The following is a 25,688-nucleotide window of genomic DNA, read 5'->3' as shown; positions in this document are numbered from 1 at the left end:
TTAGATGGATTAGTGTATGAAAGGAACACATGAGAGGAATGAACATCAAAAGACCTGAGCTTGAGTTGTCTTCTTTCCTTTCATTCTTTATTAGCTGAGTAACATTAAGCAAGTCAGTTGATCTTTATGAAGCCTTTTGTCTTGCTTGGAAAATTGGGGAATAAAATAGGACCTATCTCATAGGATTGATGTGCAAATCAGGTGAGAGAATTAATAGGTACTTATTTCATAACTAGAAAGCCTTATACAATGTTATTAATAAGGAGGAAGAAAAGGAAGGGGAAGGCTTGAGGGGCTAATGGTTGCTGAATGAAAAAGATGAGGAGCACAGAAAAAAGTCTTGCCTTGCAATTTTGACTACAGGTTTCCCTCACTATCTGAAAGTAAAGCATTCCCATGAAAGCTTTCATAAGCCAAAATTGCATAAAACAAAGAAGCAATTAGCATTAATCTATATGGGAAAATTTTTTGAGTGTTCCCAGACCCCAAAAAGTAACCTACCAAATCATACCAAATTATAAATAAAGCCTAAAGTAACGCTAACATATAGTAAAAGCAGGAACGATATGATAAATACACAGCCTACAGAAGGTAGAAATAACGTGCACACCACGTAGTTTCACTTACCTGAACCAGGAAGGCAGCGAGCACATTGGAAGGCTGAGAGGCGGTGGTGAGGACGTGCGGTAGGCTAGGTTGTCGGAGGCTGGGGTGGTGGGAGCTGCAGGGGACTGGGGTGTAGGAGAGAGAGGAAGAGGGTCGTCTGCCAACATCTCATCACCTTCTGAGTCCACCAGGGCAGGCCGGTCACTAACGTCTACTCTTTCTTCCATGTCTGCCTGCCTCACGTGGAAGGTGGAGGTTCGCCGTCTGCTGTGGCTGCTGTGGCTGCTGTGGAAGGCCTGAAATAGGACAGTGTGCTTCACTGCTTAGCCTCTGTAACAGCTCGTTGCAAAACAAATGCTGAACGTTATTTGTGCTTTTTGCCTTTTTTCAGAAAAGTGAAAATCCTCTTCAGATTTCTTTCTGTTAGCAAAAACAAGTACTAATGGCAGGTCTTTCATAAAAGTGAAGTGGCATAAAGCGAACTTTTGAATAGTGGGGCGTATCTTGCATTCCTAGGTCTGGTTATAGGGGATTTGTTTTAAACATTGAAGTAGCACTTTAATTTCACTTACATTATATGGTATAGATTTCTTTAGTAAATTCAAGGGAGGAGTCTTCTAATACAGTGATACTCAAAATGTGGTCCACAGACCAATGCACATTCATAGACTGTTAACTGGTCTGTAATAGGTAAATCCAGAAATTGAGAATGGCATTTAAGCACTTATAGCAAATAAAATTATGTCTGCTGAATATAATAATACAAATTTTTAAGTTCTATTTTGCATATCTTTTGTCTAATTTCATTTTTATTGTACTTTACGAAAGTATTGGTCTTTGACACATTAGGAGAAAAAATTAAAACCTGTTCCTCCACTACAGATAGTTTGAAAAGCACTATTCAGATCAATGAAATGACAGGCTTGATCCTAGTTTAGCATATTGTTCTTTTAAAGTATTTAAAGGCCATATAATATTGAATCGAGCATCACAAATTACCCTGCCTTGGGATACTTCCTTAGTTCATTTATAAACAGCAATGAGAATATTTCCTAAAAAATGAGGAATTACTAGTGTTACCTAGAGATTTTACCAAGCTTTCCAATAATTATAATAGCTAAAGATCAAACTCATAATAAATATTCATAAAGTGCTTAACTTGTATTAGGCACTTTAACATATAATTTATGATTCTGTGTGCAAGTTAACTAAAAAAGTTAATTAGCTCAGACATCCTTCTTAAAGTTGCCCTATAATCACCAGAACCACACTGGTCATTGATCCATATATGGCACTGAATACTACTTGTATGAAAGTTGAGCCGTAATTTAAATCTTGATTCAAATCCTTATCTGTATAAATTTTGATTCTTTGAAATTTGAGGGTCATGAGTCTATGCTAATTTGCATGGCTGGTTTGTGCTAAAACTAGTTTTATTGGTTATGGCAGAAAATTTAGGATTTCTAGATTCGGTAGCACATTGTCATGGCTTCTTCACAATTCCACGTGAATCGTTTCAAAAAGGATCCAAATTTTAGTCAGAGTAATGTTAGACTATATTCTCTTCACTGGAAGATAAATTAGAGTTTCTGAGGTGTTCTAAACTGATAAAAATGTTTTTGCATTCTGTGAGTAGACCCAGAATGGTTTTAATGGCACCTGATTCATCTTGATCTAGATTATATTAGGTAATCTGGGTTTCAGGACATTTTCTAAGGCTGTAGAAAGATTTTATCAGCGTGTAGGGAGTCAGACCAGGTCAAGAGTTAAGTGATAAATGTTTGATTTCTTCCGGTTGAGACAAGTCTGATTTCCCTTATTGTTGGAGACCGCCAGAGCAGATACTGTTGGACCCTAAACTTTGATCACTTAAAAATTAAAGGTTATTTCCTTTGACCATTCTGTCATTTGTCCTTAAAACAAAATTGAAAAAGTTAAGTTCTGAACACCTTTGAAATTCCTCTATAATGTTAAATTTACTTTTTTCATGATGTATCAATATGACTTAATTTTTAACTTAGCAAAAGCTTCATAAAATGAAGAAATCAAGCTTGTCTTTATTTTGTGAAGAGTAATATTTTGTAGATGGCCTTTTCTGGCTTGTTTATTAAGAACTATTTGGAAATGGTCAGAATAATAACGTTTTCCAACTAGGAGGTGTTTCCTGTCTTCTTAAAAACTAGATTGGCTTTATGATGGTTTCTTTAAGAAACTTAAGTAGATTTTTTTTAATAACTTCATTTGGCCTGTTTATTACAAAACTGTTATGGAATTTCGCACATCTGTTTCAGTATGCAGCTCCTCAGACTACTGCACTGTTTCTCAATTTTAATAGGCCTCATTTATCCTATAAATAAACCTACATTTTCTTACCTGATCAAGTGAGCAAACAATGGGGGTCAGATGTGGCAAACACTTTAACAAAAAGCACATGTCTAGCCGTCAGGGTGAGGTAGAGTCATATCAAGATTGCTTGAAGTTATTAATGGCAGTAAAATTTATGCTTCCTCCTGTTTTCCCAATTAAATCAAGAAGCCTTTTTTCTTAGGATTCTTCTGTCACCAGCTGGTTCCAATACTCTATGTGTGAATATTGCCTGGGGTATCTCCATTTCTAGATGGTAAAAGCCAACCAAAGCACATTAGTCAATGATGTGGACCTGTAGGCTAGAAAGCAGTCATTGTTGAGGGCTTTATTTTGGTCCTTATCATTTGTACTGCAAGTATGCATATTTTGTAGAGTATATTATAAATAAGTTGTTGTCGTAGGCTCTGGCTGTAATAAAAGAATACTACAGAGAAGGTAATAAAATAATTGAAAATATTTGAAAAATAAGCTATGTGGCAAAATGTACAGTTATACATACTAAAAAGGATGAAAATATATCAAAAGTGTTGAATTTTAGAGTACTTATTTAGTGAGTACCTCTTAATGTGACAGAGCTGGTAAGTTTAATGGTAGATTTACAATTTCCTTTCGTTATAGTTTTTAAATTAAATAATTGGACACCAAAATCGTTTATCCACGAACCATTGTATTACAAAACTGTTGTTATACTTGTTTTTATACTGATCATTGTAATCTATAAATTCTGTCTTTTTTTTCCCCTCAACTCATGGTTAAAAACTTTCAGTTTTTATCTCTTCATCTCGAATCTTTGCTAGAGTTGTCTGTGAATAAATCTGTTATAAAACAGAAGACTGTCCTGTATAGTTGCAATCTTAAAAATTGGTCTCTCCAAATCAAGTTTTAACTAAGGCTGTCCAGTCGTACTGGATATGTATCTGCAGTTTGTGCTGTAATAAGTTAAACGTAAAATTATATGGAAACATGTACAAAATATGTTCTAGTATGCCTTCAATATATTTTTAGTATATTTCAATATAGTCAATATATATGTTCAGTAATTGTTGCAGTTACCTTTTAAGTGGTGGTTTTGCCTATGGCATTTTCACCGTATTGATAGAGCTTTAGGGGCTCTAACTCTATAGTAAACTGAAAGACACTTGCAATTTTTGAAGTACGCTGTATTAACGTAGACTGTCTAGGGGTAATATATCACCTTAATGCTGCTCTATTCTAATATAAGGCTGCTTATATTCCCACTTCTCTTATCTTTTCATGGAGCCTTTGTGACTTCAAAGGGAGTTTTCTACTTTGAATGAAGGCATGAAGTGTAGAGGGAATGAGAATCTGGCTAATAATGTGGCTCATAATTTGTGTTCTCACTCTGTTTTTACAAAGTGTTGGGCTGGGTCTACTGCAGAAGTGGAAATTTGGCTTTAAGTTCTGGTGTTCAGAACTCATATTTCTGTTTGACTGAACTGTGAATGGAAAATCCCAAGTGTCTTACAAAATTAGTAGCTAAATGGTGTTTTTACTAATCACTTCAGAGATAAAAAACTGAAGACATTTTAAAATTCAAAACCCATCAGCACATGTTTGCCCTTTAATTGGCAGAAAATCGATTGTGAGAGCAGCCCAGAGAGCGGATTTTTTTCTCCTTCAGCTGCTGCAGCTGAACCACAGCTGCAAATTTCTTTAAAAAGAAAAAAAAAAAACTCTTGAATGTACTTTATAAGTGCAATAATTCCCACAAAATCAGTTACTGGAGTTAATGACCAGTTTGTTAAGGCATTAACTGCCCTCAGCTGGCAATGACCAGTTTTTTGGGTATGGCTGCACAACTGCTAAGATAATTCAGTAACACTTTCAAATAATGATCCAGCTAATTAACAGTGAATTCCTGTGGAAATCCTATCGAAGTACTTGTGACCTCTGTATTTATAGCCAGTGAGTTCATCATGATTCATGTTTATTACCATAAATACCAAAGGAATCATAATGACTAGGCCATTTTTTTTCCACCCTGGTCTTATTACTTGAACAGATTTGACTAATCCACCTCTAGTCATTAAGGACCTAGTTCTCAAAATATTCAGTCTTTTCACTGCTCTGCTCAAAATTCACAGAGCCTTTGGTCCTATGCCAGCATACTGACTATTGGCAGCCTGTTTTTACTTGGGATGCCATTAGGGAATAATTGATGTCTGTGAGTCATAAAGGAGCCCTTTTGAAATGCCTGCTGTTTGTAGGATGTGGAGGAATCATAGCTGGTTAGCTGGAGTTTATGGTCTTAGTTATGAATTCTTATGAGAAAATCCTACTCTCCAACCCTGAATTCATTTAGGACATACAAGATTGTTTTGGGAGTTTTTTGAGGTTTATTTTTTTAAGAACTCAGATATCTTTTCTTCCAATGAATGAAGAAGACTATGAGCTTATAATAAAGGGTATAAGCTCTTAATTTTACTTGGACCATTTAATCTCTCTTAGTGGCTGTTTATTGCTGTGTGATCTGAAAATTAGCCTTTAAGTAATAATAAATGTTGGCTGCCAGAAAGCCTCTACTTTCTGTGTGCAGCTGTGTTTGAAGAGATGAATTCAGGTTATTTCCAGACTTCTTCCCACTGCAGTATTCACTTTTGTTCTAAAATACTTTGTCCTTTTGTTGTAGCTGTCAGATATCTGCTAGATGTCATAAAGTTATAGGCTACATTTTTATCAAGCAATTAATCATTTATGAAATTTATGATTCAATGAATAAGATACCTGTGGTTTATATACTGTAGTCTTCATTCATATATTGCAATTCTTTAGAGGAGGAAGGAAATATGTGATTTATAACAATAAGATCTGGATTAGAATCATCAAGGTAACATATGGATAACAAGACCATTTATAAAATATTTACATCTTTTTCCTGAATAAAAGGGCAAATGTCAGTTTATATCTTTTTTTATTCCCTAAATAAATACAAAAAGGAAAGAAAATCTATCTTAGAGATATTTGTATATCAATTGATTGAATTCTAGGGAACCTATATCCAGACAAAATCTAGAAGACATATCAGCAATTTGGGTTATATAGACTCTGAGTACAATATTGTAGTCCCTTAGATCTGTCATTACCTCTTTATACACTTTCCTCAAGGAAAAAAAATATCTCTGGTATAGTGCCAGTCTTATTCCAGTTTCTTTTTGTTCAGTTGTGCTCAGCCCAAACAACGAGGGGGAAACACCTCTAGGTTTTATTTGCCTGGGACATGCTGCTTAAAGATAAATGAAGTGATGTAGTTAATTTTGAGGTTTGTCTTCAATGTTCTCAGACTTCTCTCTCTGTCTCCTTTCATCTTCTTGATACCCATCACTTTCATGACCATTTCCCCACTCTAGGAGTGAAATTCAGTTCCATTACAGACAAGAAAGCATGAAAGAAGGAAGAGAAATTCACAGTGTGTTTGTGGTGGTGGTGGAGGAGTATGTACTGATGACAATAATGTATACTTTGATTATTTTCTTTTCTCAAGTTTTATTTTCATTAAGGAATTTAGAATCCTGTGAGAATGAGAGATTGAGGAAGGTTTCTTATCAGATACGGGTCATTGAGTGGAGCCTTGCAGTATGAGGTGGCTCTCCTAGGCCCATACTTTGGGAATAGTAGAGCTCTATAGGAAAGTGATTAGTTAGAAGGACAAGTGGCTCAGCCACAGGCGCTGAATATTCCTCTGAACCCTGTCTGGCTCATCTCAGAGAAATCTTGGCTGTCTCTCAAGCCAACTTTACCTGTAACTACAGTCTAATCTTGAAGATAGAAAAACAGAAAGACAGCAGATATATTAAGGGCACATGATAGTACTGTTGGTAAAACAGAAAAATGTTACTGTCAACATAATAATGATAGTAAGAAATGATATTTCTCATGATATTGATTTGGTTTATGAATGTATCAGATTCAGTACCAATTTCTTTTCCAGGATTCTCTCACATAACCACCCTTTGAGTTAGGTACAGTCGTTAGCCTAATTTCACAGATGAAGAAACGGAAACACAGAGTGTAACACTCACAAAGCCATGTAACTAGTAAGTACCAGAGCCACAAACTGACCCCAAGCAGTCTGCCTCCAAATGTTGTACCGCCTCTATTTACCATTGTACTCACCTTTCAAGCTTCTAGCACCTTGTTTTCCCATGAAAACAAACGCTGCTTGATAGCAGTTCTTGTCCAATTTAGTGAGAGGGAGTTTCAGAACTGCTATAGCTGTAGTTCCCAAAACTGCTTGGAGGATAATGCATTTTGTCCCAGTCAAGAACTTCCTTCATCTGTTGTAACCTACTCTATCCGGGCACAGGTCCTCTGATGAATAACTGTCTTTCTGCATTTTATCCTCTTTCTTCCCTTCTACCATCTTCTTAGCTTCTTCCCCAAGACTCCCAATTCTCTAGAGCTCTTCTAACCACGTCTCCTTCTTCTACTGTGCTACCAAAGAATGATGATAATAACTTATCTTTATTTGGCATTATTGATTTCACTCTTTCTGCTGTCTCCTAGAAGGCTTAGTAGAAAGTACATGCACAGGTTCTTTAGTGAGACACAGGTTTGACTCTCAGATTCACAGATGCGTCTCCTTTTGAAGGATTTATTACATTAACGAATGTCATTCCCTCATCTCCAAATCAAAGATACTACCTACCTCTTCAGTTGTTCTAAGGGCTAAATTAGAAAATGTATGCTTAACATGCAATAGGAACAATATTACTGTTTGCTTAACCTTTTCTTTTCTCCTTCTCTCAAAGAATTATTATTATAAAAAGATAGGATGCCTGCCAATCTTTTGGGATAGGTTTGTATCCCTAGGGCTTCTGTTTCCTTCAGTCCTTTAGCTTCCAGCACATTTTTGGGCATAATAATCATTTTAAGTAAAGATTATGGGAAATGGGGGACATGTTCAGAGATTTTTTAAGAGAGGATCACAGATAGAGAAGAATTTGGCAGGTATGGGAGAACTGCAAGCAGATTTCCCCTTTGGCCATGAATATGAAGAGAGAAGGAGAAAGAAAGCACACCAGAGCAGAATGAGGACTGGCTGCAGAATGAATCATTCTACTGTTTGAAACTAGATATTTATTTTTGCTGTATAAAAAAACTAATATAAATTATTGCTGTATGTGAGATCTGTTTCTTACATATGTTGTTCATCTGAGTATTCTCGACCCCAACATTTTGTTCTTGGGATCAGAGGAATCTTTATAGAGAAAAAATCATAGATTTTAATAAGTCACATTTTTACCCTGTTGAAGGTATTCATTTATACTTATTCTAGTATAAAACATACTTGCCATAGGAAAACAAACCTTTGCACAGATTTTCATTATATGTAGATTAAAAATGAAAAATTCTAACTTTATTCTCCAAGGAAGAAGGTATCCCTTAGGGTTAGTCAGATTATACTTCATGGTATTCAGCTTTTTTCCAGGGACTGAGACATTTTAAAATCTTTTCAAGTAGAGTCCTACAGCAAAGTCCTATTCTGAAGGCAAGTTTCTGTTTCTCTGCTATTCCAGTTTCTTTCTACATGTTGTTCAGCTGTGGGTATGTTCTAGTCCTACTTAACTTTTACAAAACTCAGTTTTTTACAAAACGAGAATACTCAGTTCAATTTTCTTTTTAGAAATTATAATTTTAGGGCTCTTCTCCAGACTTTCTATTCTGTCACATCACATACCTTTTATCCTGAGTTATCCTTTGGAAGCTATTTATATGTGTATATAGATGTAGATATCTATCATTAGCTCTAGAAGACCGACCTTGTTATCCTTTTTATAGAGTACACGTCTCTTAAAGGCAAATCTTTCTTTCCTCTCACCTTACATAAATTATGCACCACCTTAGAACATTGTTCTTTAGAATCCTTTATCGACACCAGCAATAAGACAGACTCTTCTCAAAGATAGAATAGTTTCCTACTAAAGTCTTAGCTCCACATGGAATTTTAATATGTTTGATGATTTACTTTGATGTTGAAGAGTCTTTTATATGGTGATTGATTTCTCTTTGTTCTTATACCATTTAGTAAGTTGTGTGACTTGGACTCCTACTTTTCAGTGAATCCATTACATAGAGAAAACATCCTCAAATAATGTTTTGTAAAAGTTAAGTAGGACTAGAACATACCCACAGCTGAACAACATGTAGAAAGAAACTGGAATAGCAGAGAAACAGAAACTTGCCTTCAGAATAGGACTTTGCTGTAGGACTCTACTTGAAAAGATTTTAAAATGTCTCAGTCCCTGGAAAAAAGCTGAATACCATGAAGTATAATCTGACTAACCCTAAGGGATACCTTCTTCCTTGGAGAATAAAGTTAGAATTTTTCATTTTTAATCTACATATAATGAAAATCTGTGCAAAGGTTTGTTTTCCTATGGCAAGTATGTTTTATACTAGAATAAGTATAAATGAATACCTTCAACAGGGTAAAAATGTGACTTATTAAAATCTATGATTTTTTCTCTATTTAGATTCCTCTGATCCCAAGAACAAAATGTTGGGGTCGAGAATACTCAGTTTGCCTCTACTTTTCTCTTTTCTGGAGTAACTTCACAATTTTTGTATTACATTTTCCTCCAAATAAAATTCTCACCCCCAAATACTTAGTATATGTACTGTATTTCCTATAGCTAACTTGTGTTTCCGACTTACTAGTCTTTAAGGTTGGTAAATATTACTTTCTCCTATATTATTATGTCTTAACTTTTTATCTAAGTCTATGGTCATTATCCTTAGAGTTCCTCTCTCTGATTCAGCTTCTCTCTTCTCCGTAGATTTGAAGTTTTTCAAATAGTAGAAGAGACCTGAAATTTACGTAAAATGATTTGACCTGGACTCTTTATTATGCAGATTTTCTGTAAATTATGATGTTATGGAGAAACAGACATAAAATATCAGACAAAATATTATTTCACATATAAAATGTAGTTCCTGCATATGTTGTATTCCCAGTAGTTCAGTTAGTGAACTCATAGATTTTTAGTTAAGATGAAATGTTTACTAGTATGTGTTCATCTGACAAACATAGAATAGATTTTATTGTTTTTGTTTTATCCCAAGGAGTCATTTTTACATTGATACGGAAAGCCATAGGAAATAGGCTTTAGCCAAGCAATTTTAAAAGATGTAAAAGTCTGGATTTTTAAAAATTCTATTTTGAGGGGCTGGCCCCGTGGCCGAGTGGTTAAGTTCGCGCGCTCCGCTGCAAGCGGCCCAGTGTTTCGTTGGTTCGAATCCTGGGCGCGGACATGGCACTGCTCATCAAACCATGCTGAGGCAGCGTCCCACATGCCACAACTAGAAGGACCCACAACGAAGAATATACAACTATGTACTGGGGGGCTTTGGGGAGAAAAAGGAAAAAATAAAATCTTCAAAAAAAAAAAATTCTATTTTGAAATATATTTTATTCTATCATGTGTCAGTGTATATTAGTCTTTTATACCTGATAATAGTATCTTTGGTAGTCTAGTGGTTAAGATTCAGCATTCTTACTGCCATGGCTAGGTTCCTTTCCCAGTCAGGGAACCACACCACTTGTCTGTCAGTTGTCGTACTGTAGTGGCTGCGTGTTGCTGTGATGGTGAAAGCTATGCCACCAGTATTTCAAATGTAAGCAGAGTCACCCATGGTGGACAGATTTCAGCAGAGCTTCCAGACTAAGACAGACTAGGAAGAAGGACCTGGCTACTTGCTTCCCAAAAAATTGGCCTTGAAAACCTATGAATAGCAGCATAGCATTATCAGATATAGGCCAGAAGATGAGAGGATGGCGCAAAAAGACTGGGCAGGGTTCAGCTCTGCGGTACACAGGGTCACTAGGGGTCAGAATCAATTCGAGGGCACCAACAACAAAACAATAACATCTTACTTACAGCTTACAATAACCACTTGTAATGACCACTTACAAGACTGTGTGGCAAGTGTTTATTTCTCTCTAAGCATTAGGTTCCTCATCTGAAACATAGGGATGATATTTATTTGATAGGTAGTTTTAAAGATTCGCTTTATTCTTCCTTGACACAAATATATTTTTATCTAACATAAAACCTCAGGAAAACAAGGAGCTAGAGATAGAAGGTTACTATATTTTTTTACTTACTTGTAAAAGATCCCTTGAAACTACTTAAAACACTTCTGTCTCAAATCTGAAGGTCTTGTAGAACAAGTAATCTCTGTCTTTTACTAAATGTGTTTATTCTTCAGTTTTAGCCTCTGATTTTTTTTATATATAACACTGCTCTTTTTTCCCCAGCTTTATTGACATCCAATTGACATACAACATTATGTAAGTTTAAGGTATACAATGTAATGACTTGATATATGTATATATTACAAAATGATTACCCAATAAGGTTAGTTAACCCATCCATCACTTCACATAGTTATTTCTTTTGTGTGTGGTGAAAACTTTTAAGATCTACTCTTAGCAACTTTCACATATACAGTACTGTGTTGTTAACCATAGTCACCATGCTGTTTAAGTATTAAAAATAAAATCAACCACCAGATATTTATTGAGAAACTTCCATGTGCTGTTCTAAGTCCTGTGAAAATACCAAAATTTGTCCTCTAAGAATTTCTAATCACTTTAAAAAGATATTCTTATATATGAAAAAATCTAGTGAGAATATAAAAACAGTATTTAAAAAAACGCTAAGTATGTTTGTGCTATGGTAGACAAAGGATAAAGGAATTTATCCTCCAAGTTAAAATATATTTGAAATCCTCTTGATAGATTATTTATCAACGAAATTCGTTTACCGTTTGATTTTTTTTTTAACTCCAGATATCTTCAAGGATTTCTCATAAGCCCAGAATTTTCTAAAAGGATATTATTTTTTGCATAAAATTTTTAAGCTAAACAACTTTTCTAGCTCTTGTTTTGTCAGTGACTTTGAGATCATAAATAGATCCTTAAAATACGGTCTGAAATCAGGTAGAAGGATTACATGATATGTTAAAGTCCCATTTTATTTTTCAGATCAATGATATATTATTCACTTTTCTTTTTTCAGTTTCAGGGTGTTTAAAACTAGAATAATCTGACTTCAGAAGACCTGAGACAATCCTTAGACTATGCTTAGTTTATAGCCTTTAGCACTTTATAGTCATGTTTTTGTGTGTCTGTGTTTTTCTTTTTGGTGAGGAAGATTGTCGCTGAGCTAACATCTGTGCCAATCTTCCTGTTTTGTATATGGGATGCCGCCACAGCATGGCTCTATGAGCAGTGTGTATGTCTGCACCCGGAATCTGAACCCACAAACTCCAGGCCACTGAAGTAGAGCATGCAAACTTAACTACTGCGGCACTGGGCTGGCCCCCCATGTATTTTTTCTAGTGATACAAATACTATTCTACTTCTTTCATCATTTAGATTATTTTTGCAGTTTCTGATTCATAGGAGTTAAATATATTTTTTTGTTTACTATTCCTTATACATCATCACTGTTAATGAACTGTGTTAGTGACATATTTTGATAAACTGTCAATATGTCAGTTAAGAGTGGGGAGGGGAATGACCCAGTCTGTTTTATAGTGGGCTACTGAAAATGATTAATTCTTAGGTTTGTGGTTAATTTTTTTCAAAAACATACCTTGCAAAATACATATTATCTCTTGGAAATTAGTGATATTTCTGTGCTCCAAACTTTGAAATTGAAATAGGGAGCTCGAAATAGTTTTTAAATTAGGGTTATAGAAGGATTTCATTCAGTAGTTTAAAAGTTTTAATGCAGTAATTTCAGTGTGTTATACCAAAGAAATTAGTAATATATATATTTGATATATCACCATATCCGTGATTTCTTATTTCCAGGCAATGAAAACTACAAACAAATAGCAATGTGTGTTCTTTACCACATAAGCATGGATGACCGCTTTAAATCAATGTTTGCATACACTGACTGCATACCACAGGTAAGTGGTTTAAGTGTTTTTTAAAAAGGCAAAAAGTAGGTACTTTTCATTTTTTCTCTTGATTTGCTAGATATCCTTTTTCTCAAAAAATTCCCTCTTAAATATAATATAAATTTATTATAGAAAATCTGGAAAGTACAGAACAGTATAAAAATGAAAATAACTTTCTGTTATCCCAAACTCAGAGATAACCATTTAAATTTTGGTACCTTTTCTTCTACAAGTCAAAAAATAATATATTAGGATTTTATGCTATATGTAATTATATATTGCTTTATTTACTTAATAGATCATAAGTATTCCCCCATGTCATTGAACATTCTTCAAAAAATGTTTCTAATAGTTGTATTCTATTTCATAAATGAACCATAATTTAAATTTTGTTAAAATGTGTGTTTAGTTTTTCTCCAATATATCACATAAAAACAGTATGTAAGCAAATGAAATAATGCGGAATAGCTATCATAGTATATAAATGCTTTTCAACATCTGTGATTTTTTTCTTTAGTTTAAATTCCTACAAGTATTACTAGGTCGAAAGGTATGAACACTTGTGTATTTGACACATTTCACTTTTAACAACACTGGATAGTATCATTTCTCTAAAAATGGAGTGTCTGTATTTGTTTTTATTTGCATTTCCATAAATATTGGTGAGGTTGAACATTTTTTAATATGTTTATTATTCATATTATAAGTTATTCATTCATGTCCCTTGCCAGGTTTTTCATTGGCATGTTAATATTTTTAGGATTAATAAGTAAGATCTATATATATAATAACTATTTTAACTCTGTCATATTACAGACATTTCCCAACTTTGTCGTTTGCCTTTTGTTTTATTTATGGTTGATGGTTTTAAATGCTTTGCATTCTCTGATGAGAAAATGCTTCATTGAAATTCTTTTATTTTTCTAGCACTATTCTCAAGAAAGATTTTTGCTAGGATTCAGTTGCTTGATATATTTCATATGTTAAGTACATTTGTCTTGAAGGAGTTAGTGATTTTATTTTTTTGACGTGGACCAGTGACATTATAAGAGTAGAGATTATAATATGATTTTACTTTTAGGGAATTTACATTCATAGAATCACTATTGTGCTGTTACTCTTTACTAAACTGAGCTCCACTAAGTTGAATATCTGATGATTGGTACACTGGTTGGTCTGATCTTTAATATTACATCATTTTTTTTAATAAAATGGTTTTCTAAAATAGAAAAAGCAAAATTGCAGGATGTATAATATACAATAAAAATAATACACCTTTAAAAACACTTTTAGAGGAATATAAATAGTAAGTGATACTTATTAAAGTAATTCCTCTTAAGACTCGTACTAGCAATTCCTTGTTAGCCTAATATGTTATTAAATGTATATTACTTGAAAAATAATTAATATGTAGTAAAAAATAGGGTGTAATTTCTCTTTTTATTCTTAGTGACCATCCTTCTATTCATCTCAAATTAATAATGCAGTTCTAAAATTGAATTTGCTGTTCCAGAATTTTAACACTTTATGCAGTTAAAAAACTGGTAAACTCTCAAGGATAATTTCTTAGCCTTTTATATCAGGGGATAATCCAATTATGCTTGTTTACAGGAAATAGACATCCTTCAAAGGATGTACAGCATATCTTATCTAACAAGGCAGGGCTTCTCTTATAGAGATAACACGTCAGACTGTAGTCAATGCGAAGTGTAATCAAGCTCTTTGTCAAACAAGTTTTCAATAAAAGAGTAGCCATGTCAAAGGGAGATTACAGGTGATTTACTACAGTCTCACTCCATATGTTACAAGGGTTTCTGCTTTGCAGTTTCAAAGGGTATTCCTTTTCTAATCCGATTTAGTGTCAGAACGTCATTGACTAGAGGATATGAATGGGAAAGCAGCCAAAAAATAATATTCTTGTGTAGGTTGACCATTTTTGTCCAGATTAGATTTTAAACAGAATAACATTAAATAAAGAGAAATAAAGGTAAACTGCAAAGGAGTGGAAAACCTATTTTGTTGAATTTTCAAATTGGAGTTATCCTTCCCTTTTAGAATATATAACCTCAAACATAAAATATGACAGTTTATTTTAAATAAAGAATCAGAAATAAGAGCCTGTTTAGATTGCTTTTGAGACATTGTTATTGCACTTGAAAACTGTGTGTATAGAAAATTCACCCATACCTTTTCAAGAACAGTGTTCATGCCTGTTTTCTTGCCAGAGAATTTTCTAACATCAAACATTTCTGCAGTCAGGTTTTCAGAACATTTTATGATCTGTGTTCTGTAAATACATCTTCCAAAGCTCATTCAGTGGTCAACATTGTTGGGGTTTCTTAAAATTTTTCTTTTTAAAAGTTCAACCCTTATATGAATAGGGAGATTATGTTACCAAATTATGTCATAAACATCCTGAAGCTTTTCAGTATGAGGCCATATTTTGAGAAATCAAATGATACCCTAGAATATATTTGTTTCTAAAGTACCATCCAACCTCTAACTTGTACTTTATAGGGCTCAATTTTGACACATTTAGGGAAAGGTTGACGTGGTTTGATTCCCACCCAGTGCCAAGTTCACTATAAAAAAAAAAAATCGTGAAAAGCAAATCTGGGATTAAATTGAAATTTCCAAGCTTTCTTCAGAAATTAAAAAGATCCTCCTTTCAGAGGTATTGACTACTTGAAGTAGTGTTGATAATACTAGTAAAGCTTTAAACTCTTTTGTGACAGCAGCTGATTCAGCTACTTATTAAGTAAAGCCATATCTGGAGTTTGCAATGTCTTAGAGTTAATGTAATACTCTGTTCACTTTGAAATTATGAACAGTAATTTTTGTTGAGTAAAGATCAAGTATTGCAAATGAATTTTTCAAATTAGAAGCCAAAAATAACTTTGAAAGTAGGAAAGCAGTAGTTTATTAGTCATTCATATTCATTTCAGTGATCAAAAAGAATATGGAGTATGGTCATATTCTTTAGTTACATTAGCTGTATATGTAAAGGAGCTTTATAAACTGTAAAACACTATACAAAAGTAAAGTACTATTAGTAAAATATCAAATCTTTCTCTTACTTTGGACCCATTTGTAGTCCAATTTAAATGCTGCCTTTCTTATATGTGTTTTATAGGATAAACCTATAATAAGATTACAGTTCACTGTTGTAAATTATTTAACACTCAGAGTAGGTGATTATATATTCAAGATGCCTTATAATCTCTCCCAACATTATGTTACTTTGCTTCTTTTGTACACTATTGCCTCTAATTATCTAATATATTCTAATTTTTTCTCCCTATTATGTCACTATTATGCAAAATTTTGGGGCCAGGGCAAGTCTTTCTTTATATATAATCTTAGTGGTCTCAGTGGGTGAATTGTAATTGTTTCAAATAAGCATACTTGGGGATAACCAGGAGTTAATGGTTGTATTCTAATAATAGTTAAAAGTACACATTAACAGTTCATTGTTATTTAGACCTCTAAGATGCATGTTTTGTTTAAATAGGTGCAAATGCCATCCAGATGCTTATAAAAGTATTTATTGGTAATAGAATGGCCAATCAAAGTACATGTTTAGGTAATGATGTCATAGTGTTATTCAATATTTTACCCTAGAACAGTGTGCAAGAATCTTCATAGTGATCCACATGTTTTCCACCACAGTTGTCCTATTTGGCCCCTCTTTGATCTACATGCTTCTTTTTAGCTGAATGCTGGTAAACGTCCTTTCTGACAGCCCCCTTTGCTCCTGCCTGCCATTATCTGCTGAAGTTCAGAAACCAGAGCATCACTTCAAACAGCAGAGTTAGGGAGTAGCCAGTCAGAAGAGATTCCTGAGGCATGCACAGTTCTGCCATAATCATTCAAAGATGTTTGGGTAGGGGGTTGGGGGTGGTAGAGGTGTATGTGAATACAGAAAGCTGTGGGGGTTGGCCTCTGGTCACTGGTAAATAAGTGAAGGCAGGTGCCAGAGAGTCTAGACACAGTGATTTCAGTCATGGGTCTTTGGTATCTGATACTCAATATGGGACTTGTCTGATTGAACACTATTGCCTCTTCATTGCACAGGCTGAAGGCCTTTTAGTGCCTTCCTGTTAAATTAGTAAAAGATGACAATGGACATAGTTAAAACAGAACAAATCTAGTTTTAATATTTCCTAGATGTCAGCAATTACACTCACTTTTGAAGTGCCATGGATAGCAATCAAATTAAAGACATAATGTTGCTTGTGAAGTTTGAACTAAACTATTACTTTAAAATGTGAATGCTTTAATTAAAATTGAAGTGCTTCTCTTTCTTATTATGAAAAACTAATTCTATATCATGATACATTTTATTCACATTTAGTCCTAATTTCTCTTGATTTTAGGGGATGGATTTGGATAAGATTTCAAACTATGCGTTATTTTTTAAAAATCTAGCTCCTGATTATTTCACCACAGGATTTAACATGGAAATTACCAAAAAAAAAAGAAAACCAAACACTTGGCTTCTGAACAAGTCACCTGTAACCCCATTTTTAAGGGCAACTTTTATACCATCAGGTTAATTTCAAGTAAATAGCAACAGATATTTTGCATTCTTAAAGCATTGCTTTGATGTAACTGATTTTTGTTATTATAAAAAAGCTTCTTGTATCTGTAAAAATTTGGAAGAAATCTATAGTGGGTTTTTATGAAACCCGCTATGTGAAAAACATACGAATGAATGAATAGGAAAAACATACGAATTATGTTAACTAGGAGATTGTCACCTACATTTTTATTAATTTGTAATTTAATTTTAATTGGCAGTTAATATGTAGATAGAAAGCAAAATCTGTTAAATGTATAGCCAATAAATTAAAATGAGATTTTCTTTTTGCCATAGAATTTTTTTATTCTGTAACGTTATTAAGTGTTAATGATTCTTTACCCAAAGATTCCATTAGCAGCAACATTTGTGGTTAAAGAGCGGCCCTCTGGGAAAAGTCATGATACATACCAATTATTCATCTGCTATAATGTTTTGTAGTTTTAGCATATGGTGATTTATATATATATAATGTAGTTTTGTTAGAATTTTACCTAAGTATTTTAATTTTTTGGAGCAATTATAAATGGATTTGTGTTTTTAATTTTGGTTTCCAGTTTTTCATTTCTAGCACATAGAAATAAGGTTGATTTTTGTGTGTTGACCATGTATCCTTTCTAAAACTTAGAAGTAATCTGGAACTAACAGAGAGAATAATCAAAACAAGATTTAACAGAATAGGGTCTAACCAGTCAACAAATAGTTATTATTCACTTACTGTATATAAGTCACTGTGCTGGATTCACAAGGACATGTTTATCTAAAAAAGATATCGTCCTGAGGGAAAACATAAGAAATTTTTAGATTACAAATTTTAGGGTTCACTTCCATATGTTAGCAATTTGACTTAGAGAAAAATACCTTTACATAATATACACTAAGTTAATTTGCTGATTTACCAATAATAGAAGACTAGCTTTGCAAAACTATAGCATAAAATTTGTTAATTTCTCCTTTATTATAGCAACTATCTCTCATCACAATAAATTTGGATTACTGCTAAATGGCCTAGGTACCCTACCTTTTCCTACTACTTTTCCGTCTGCAGCTTCTCAGACCATCCTTCTCTTTCTCTTATCATTAAATAGAGTTCTTTTCTCATTTTATACCCATGCCCAAGTGATTGGATCCAGCCTACAGCTTCAAGTTATCAACCATATATAATTCCTAAAATTATACCTCTAGTCCAAACGTTTCTTCTAAACTCAGGCTTGCAGTTATAACTTTTACTATCACATAGGCAGCTTAAACTTAACACATCTTAAACCAAAATTACGATCTTTTCTTTAAAGTTTTCTCCTACCCTAGCTTCAGTTTTTGTTAGCACTGCCATCCATGTTGTTGCTCAGTAAGTGTTAGCACTGCCATCCATGTTGTTGCTCAGTGCAGAAACCTGGGAGTCATCTTTGCCTATTCCTCTCCCTTTACGCCAACATCTAGTCAGTTATTAAATCCGATTTTTATCCTCTTGCCTAAATATATCTCTGATCTATTCTTTTATCTCACCCCTACTGTCCTCCCTAGTCCGGGCAGCCATGATCTTACCTGGACTTTTCCTCTAGCCTCCTAGATGGTTTTCCCACATTTTCTTACCCTGTTTCAGTCTATTTTCTACATCAGCCAGATCTTTTTGAAATACAAATCTTATCTTGACACTTTCCTTATTTAGAAGGCTTTAATGGCTTCCCATTATCCTTAGGATGAAGCCCCAAATCCTTAACATGCACTTCAAGACCCTGCATAATCTGGCTTTTACCTTATCTCTCAAAACTTTCTCTCTCACTCAACCATGCTTGCCTTCCTTTCATTCTTCAGAAGAATCATGTTCTTTCCTGCCTTGTAAGCTTTGCACAAGTTATTTTCTTTGCTCTGAATGCTCAGAATCCACTTCCACACAATATTTTAAATTCCTTAAATATAGAGGCTTTATCTATTTCTCTTGTATTCTCCACTGAACTTTGAAGTTTATATTTAATGCTGAGCATCTAGTAGTTCATTAATCATTTATTTTTTCAGTTATTCAGTAGTGGAGCCTACCACTTCTATATGTTAAAAATGTAGTTGTATTATATTATTTTAAAACACATTGTAATAAAATACTGCTTCTGGTTTTTGTGTTACTTTAAGTAAAATATTCCCTGTGCTTCTTGCTAGTTAATGAAGATGCTCTTTGAATGTTCGGATGAGCGAATTGACTTGGAACTCATTTCATTCTGCATTAATCTTGCTGCTAACAAAAGGAATGTACAGCTTATCTGTGAAGGTTAGTGCCTTTGAGCCTCATAGATAACCTCTATCATATGGCAATTGGCATATGATGGAAAATAGATAATAAGGAATTAAGAGCTATAGTAGCTATATAAATCATATTTTTTAATTGTTTTTAAAATTATGGCTATAATCCTTAATGGTCAAATAGACTCAGAATACTCTTATATCATGAGTAGAAACTCTTACCCTTCAGTAACATTTTATAAACCAAGGGCAGTTACCTTTAATTGAAATTTAACATTTAAAAATATTTTCTGGCTGAAATTTTTTTATTTGCAAAGCACTCTGTTACAATGTAAGATGATACAATACAAATGTATTAGGTATTATTTCTATAATATCTTCATAGATGACTTGCTATGCGTTACGATATTTCAGAGTCTGCTCAGTAGTTTTTTCTTATTTGAAAAGTATACATATAAAGAGTACAAATAAGCAAATAGGAAAACATTAAAATTTTATTCTGACTATCCAGAGATAATCATAGGTAAAATTTTGGTGCAATGCTTATGCATATTTTTAAAGTAAAATGGGGTTCTTTTCTCTCTACCTGGTGACCTGTTTTTTTAAAATTAATAATATCTTGAATGTCATTTTAAGTGATTAAGTACTTTTATAAAACATAATTGCAAATAGCTGCAAAATCCCTGCTATTTTGAATATTTAGTTTGTTGCCACTTCTTTTCTGTTACAAACAGTGCCACAGTAATTTTCTTTTCTCTGAATCCACATTTCCGTTTTCATATTCTTAGGATAAATTCCTAGAAGTATAATTTTTATGGGTCAAAAAGTATTTATATTTGAAAAATCTGTGTTGCATATTCCATATACAAAAGAGTACATACTGTGTGAATTGCGTTTATGTGCAATTCTAGAACAGGCAAAACTGATCTATGTTTGAAAAGAAGAAAGAGAAGGAAAAGAGAAGGAAGAGGAAAAGGAGGAGAAAGGAAGAAAAGTGATTGTGTTTGGGGCATAGGATTGACTGGGAAGGGGCACAAGGGAACTGTCTGGAGTGAATAGAAATGTTCTGTATCTTGATATGGCTATAGTTACACAGGGGCATACATTTATCAAAATTAATCTAGTATACACTTAAAATTATGCATTTTACTATATGTAAATTGAGGGTTTTTTGAGAACTATAAATTAAAAAATCAGTAAACTTAAGTGAACCTAAATTTAGTGGAGAAATTTTCTCTTTTTCTCTCTCAGGAAATGGGCTGAAGATGCTCATGAAGAGGGCTCTGAAATTCAAAGATCCATTGCTGATGAAAATGATTAGGAACATTTCCCAGCATGATGGACCAACTAAAACTTTGTTTATTGTAAGTATAGTTTTTGGCTTTCTCTCTGTTAAAATAGCCTGAGAACTGAAGCTTCAAAGTGCTATATTTGGAAATATAACTTCCTGAGCTCTCATCAAATATTAACTCACTATCCAAGTTGGCACTTCTGTTACCAACTTTGTCCTAAATTTAGCTCCTAGAAATCTCAACCTAAGTTTTAACGTTGTTTATGTTTTGTGATCCCTCCTCCTAACCCTTCCATCCTCACTCCAGTTTTCTTACCTTAAACCAGTTCCCTAGGCTCCCTTAGCAGTTTAGCTTAAGATTATTAAAACCAAAGAGTGATATTTGATACTTATCTTCTCTTCCTATGGGTTAAATTATTGGATTGATTCTTTTGCAGAAATCATGTTTTAAACTTGTATTAAAATTCTGTTTTGTTCAGGATTATGTTGGGGACCTTGCAGCCCAGATCTCTAATGATGAAGAGGAGGAGTTTGTGATTGAATGTTTAGGAACACTTGCAAATTTGACCATTCCAGACTTAGACTGGGAATTGGTTCTTAAGGAGTACAAGTTAGTTCCATACCTCAAGGATAAACTAAAACCAGGTCTGTGGTAAATATTTCACTTTTGGATAATCAGTAAGTTATTTCTTGCTGTTGCAAATAAGGCTGCTAGAGCAGTATTTTGTGACTATTATTATATAGGTAACACATTTTCTTCCAACACCTCTGGTTCTAGTTTCTTTCTCCTCTTTGTATATACTCCTTTGCCTAACATATGTTCTTTCTTTCTTTCTTTCGTTCTTTTTTTTTTTTTTTGCTGAGGAACATTCTCCCTGAGCTAACGTCTGTTGCCAATATTCCTCATTTTTTGCTTGAGGAAGATTAGCCCTGAGCTAACATCTGTGCCAATCTTCCTCTCTTTTGTATGTGGGTCACTGCCACAGCATGGCTGATGAGTCGTGTAGGTCCGCATCTGGGATCCAAACCCACAAACCCAGGCCATCAAAGTGGAGTGCACTGAACTTAACCTCTATGCCACAACGCTGGCCCCCATGACAATATATTTTCTTAATATTAGTTTTCCTTCCCTATCTTCCCTCCTTTCTTACTTTTTTAGTTTACCAAATACCATCCCCCCCACACACGTGTACACATGCATGTGCAAAGTTCTTTGAGGCATCCAGTGAGACTTCTGTTTTCTGTTTACGTTGCCATTCATTTGTATTTTCAAAGATTATTTTGACTTCTCTGCTGTCCTCCCTCACCACTGTCATCAGTGAATATGGAAATTTTGAAAAAAGACAAATTTTTAAGCATGTTAAGGATTCATAAGAACTGATTTAAGAGCTTTCAGTATCTTTTCTGTACATTGAAATTTTGGTAATATAAAAGGATTTGGATCAGGACATTTCAATGAAAACTTTCTGTGATTTGACTTTACTAGGTGCTGCAGAAGATGACCTTGTTTTAGAAGTGGTTATAATGATTGGAACTGTGTCTATGGATGACTCTTGTGCTGCATTGCTAGCCAAATCTGGGATAATCCCTGCACTCATCGAATTGCTAAATGGTAAATTATAATTTAATCTTAATTTATTTTTATGCTAATATATAAACAAGTCAGTTTACATCTTTAAATATAAAATATAGTCTACAATCATGAAATATTATTTATCTTGTTACATTAACCATCTTATACCAAATTAAATTATATAGTTAAGAAAAATGTATTATATATACCTCTTACTGGGATTAGATAGAGTAATATCAAAGAACTTCAGGTTGCAAAGTTAAGAATTTTGCTATAGGGGCCAGCCCAGAGGCATAGTGGTTAAGTTTGCACACTCCACTTGAGCAGCCAGGGGTTCACAGCTTCAGATCCCAGGCACAGACCTACATACTGCTCGTCAAGCAGTGCTGTGGGCAGCATCTCACATACAAAAAGCTAGAGGAAGATTGACATAGATGTTAGCTTAGGGCCAATCTTCCTCACCAAAAAAAAAGAAAAAAAAGAATGTTGCTATAAAGCAATTCAGAACCAGTTTTACAGATAATTGCCCTCCTCTCATCAGCTTTGAACAACCAATATTCTATCATTTCTTCTTTTTGCTGAACTTTGTGTTGGTTGAATTGGATCTCTTATGCAAACTTGTTTTTTAATATCTTGATTTCTAATCAGAAAGGTCATTTGGAAGCTTAATTCTAAGTATCATATTCCCTCTTAGATCCAGATATAGTATTGTCCTCTAAACTTTCTGCAAGGAAGGAAATGTTTTTTATCTGCACTGTCCTATGTGCGTGGCTATTTAGTACTTGAAATGTTGCTGTTGGGACTGAGACCCTGAATTTTTACTTTTATTTATTTTTTAATTTGATTAGCCACAGTGGCTTATAGTTGCAATATTGGACACTGGAGGCCTAGTTAGTCTTCCCCCTTACCTTTGTATTGCTCTTAAGGGGCCAGGGTTCATTGTTCTGCATATGGCATACAAAATTTATCTAAATCTAATGTTATTCTTTTAGGGTCAAGTTCTCTGGACCTTGTCTTAGTCTGCTCAGGCTGCCATAACAAAATACCACAGACTGGTGGCTTAAACAACAGAAATTTATTTTCTCATAGTTCTAGAGACTTGCAAGTCCAAAATCAAGGTGCCAGCTGATTTGGTTCCTGGTGAGGTCTTTCTTCCTGGCTTGTAGCAGGCCACTGTGGCAGAAAAAGAGAGAGTATCCTTACATCCTCATGCGGCAGAGAGCACATGAGCGAGCTCAGGCTTTCTGGCATCTCTTCTTATAAAAATACTAATCTTATAAGATGACGACTCCACCCTTATGACCTCATTTAACCTTGATTACTTCCTTAGAGCCTCTTCTCCAAATATAATCACATTTGGAGTTAGGGCTTCAACATATGAACTTTGGAGGGATGCAATTCAGTCCATAGCAGATATTATTCATTAAAAGTAGTTGTAGTATAGAAGTTAAATATACTAATATGGGAACCTAAAAGGACACTCATCTCAGTCTTTCCTGTACCAGGTATTATATATAATATACATTTTGTATTATTTTAATGGACTTTTTTGAAGTGTAACATACGTAAAGAAAAATATACAAATTATAAGTGTATATAGCTCAGTGAATTTTCGAAGTGAGCATACCCATGTTATTCCCATTCACATAAGAAAATAAAATATTACCAGCACTCCAGAAGTCCCTCTTCTGTCACTTCCCAGTCATTATCACCTTCTCCAAACTGATTTCTATCCTTTATTACCAATAGATTAATTTTGCTTGGTTTTGAACTTCATGTAAGTCGAATCTAGTTTCTTTTGCCCTATGTTATAAATGTGAGATTCATCTATGTTATGTACAGCAGTGTGTTTCTTTTCATTGATGTGTAAATATACCACTATGTATCCTTTCTACTATTGATGGATAGTAGGGTGGTTTTGTTTCTGTTTTGTTGTTGTTGTTTTTTGAAAGGAAAAGGGCTATTTTAAATACAGTTATGTGGCATATAATGACAATTCAGCCAACGATGGACCACATGTTTCATGGTGACCCTATAAGATAAATACCCTATAGCCTGGATGTGTCGTAGGCTATATCATCTAGGTTTGTGTAAGTACAAATCTATGATATTCTCACAAGGATGAAATCGTCTAATGATACCTTTCTCAAAACTAATCCCTGTTCTTAAGCGACACATGACTGTAGTGCTCCTATAAACATTCTTAAACCTTTCATTTGGTGAACATATGTACTCATTTCTATTAGACACATACCTAGGAGTAGAATTATTGGGTCATAAAGTAGTATATATTTGGTTTTAGTAAATAATGTCAATCTGTTTTCCAAAATAGTTGTGCCAATTTTCAGTCCTACCAGCAATGTACAGAAGTTCTAGTTGTTCTGTATCACCACTATATCTGGTCATTGTCAGTCTGTGTGTTTGCGTGTGTGTGTGTGTGTGTGTGAGTGTGTGAGAAAGATTGACCCTAAGCTAACATCTGTGGCAGTCTTCCTTTATTCTGTATTTGGGATGCCGCTACAGCATGGCTTCATGAATGGTGTGTAGGTCCGCACCAGGAATCCAAACCTGTGAACCCCGGGCCACTGAAATGGAGTGCATGAACTCAACCACTATGCCAGCAGGCCGGCCCCATCAGTCTTTTTAATTGTAACCTTTGTAGTGGTATTTCATTGTGGTTTTAATTTGCATTTCCCTAATGAAACTGAGTACCTCTTGGTGTTTATTAGCCTTTTAGATATGGCTAATAAAGTGAAGTGCCTATTTAAGTCTTTTGCCCATTTCTCTCTTTTGAATTTTTAAAAATTTGATTTGTAAATTCTTTAACATAATGCATTTTAATAGGTCATCTAGAGATAATACTTCCATATTTTAAGTATTCCTACATATAGTACATATGTATTTACTTTGGTACACCCTTCTCACAGCCAATAGTTTTCAGATTAGAAATAATTAGAAGAGAGACTAGATAGTTGGGAGGTGAAAGTGAAGGCAATGTAGTTGGCAGAGCAAGAATGAAGATTTTGTGGTGAGCTGGAGAATGTTGAGACAAAATGGCCTCTGTCCTTGAATTTCTGTCCCACACTGATGGTGATTGAGAGAGC

The 25,688-nt window shown here is 34.1% G+C and overlaps 1 protein-coding gene across 8 annotated transcripts in view; it reads left to right on the top strand.

Annotated features, from left to right (window-relative positions):
- KIFAP3 (kinesin associated protein 3) overlaps positions 1 to 25,688 on the top strand; it is a 178,893-nt gene that overhangs the window by 95,806 nt on the left and 57,399 nt on the right. For all 8 annotated transcript variants that reach the window (XM_023640529.2, XM_070267657.1, XM_023640528.2 and 5 more), the window contains 5 exons: positions 12,815 to 12,915; positions 19,640 to 19,748; positions 20,972 to 21,084; positions 21,491 to 21,656; positions 22,498 to 22,623. In XM_023640529.2, the coding sequence (XP_023496297.1) occupies positions 12,815 to 12,915; positions 19,640 to 19,748; positions 20,972 to 21,084; positions 21,491 to 21,656; positions 22,498 to 22,623 (615 nt within the window). The remainder of the gene's footprint in view (positions 1 to 12,814; positions 12,916 to 19,639; positions 19,749 to 20,971; positions 21,085 to 21,490; positions 21,657 to 22,497; positions 22,624 to 25,688) is intronic.

Source organism: Equus caballus, chromosome 5, assembly GCF_041296265.1.
Source record: "Equus caballus isolate H_3958 breed thoroughbred chromosome 5, TB-T2T, whole genome shotgun sequence".
NCBI classification, from domain to species: domain Eukaryota; kingdom Metazoa; phylum Chordata; class Mammalia; order Perissodactyla; family Equidae; genus Equus; species Equus caballus.
The sequence above is the reverse complement of the archived record's forward strand: the minus strand, read 5'-3'. Positions and strand labels throughout refer to the sequence as shown.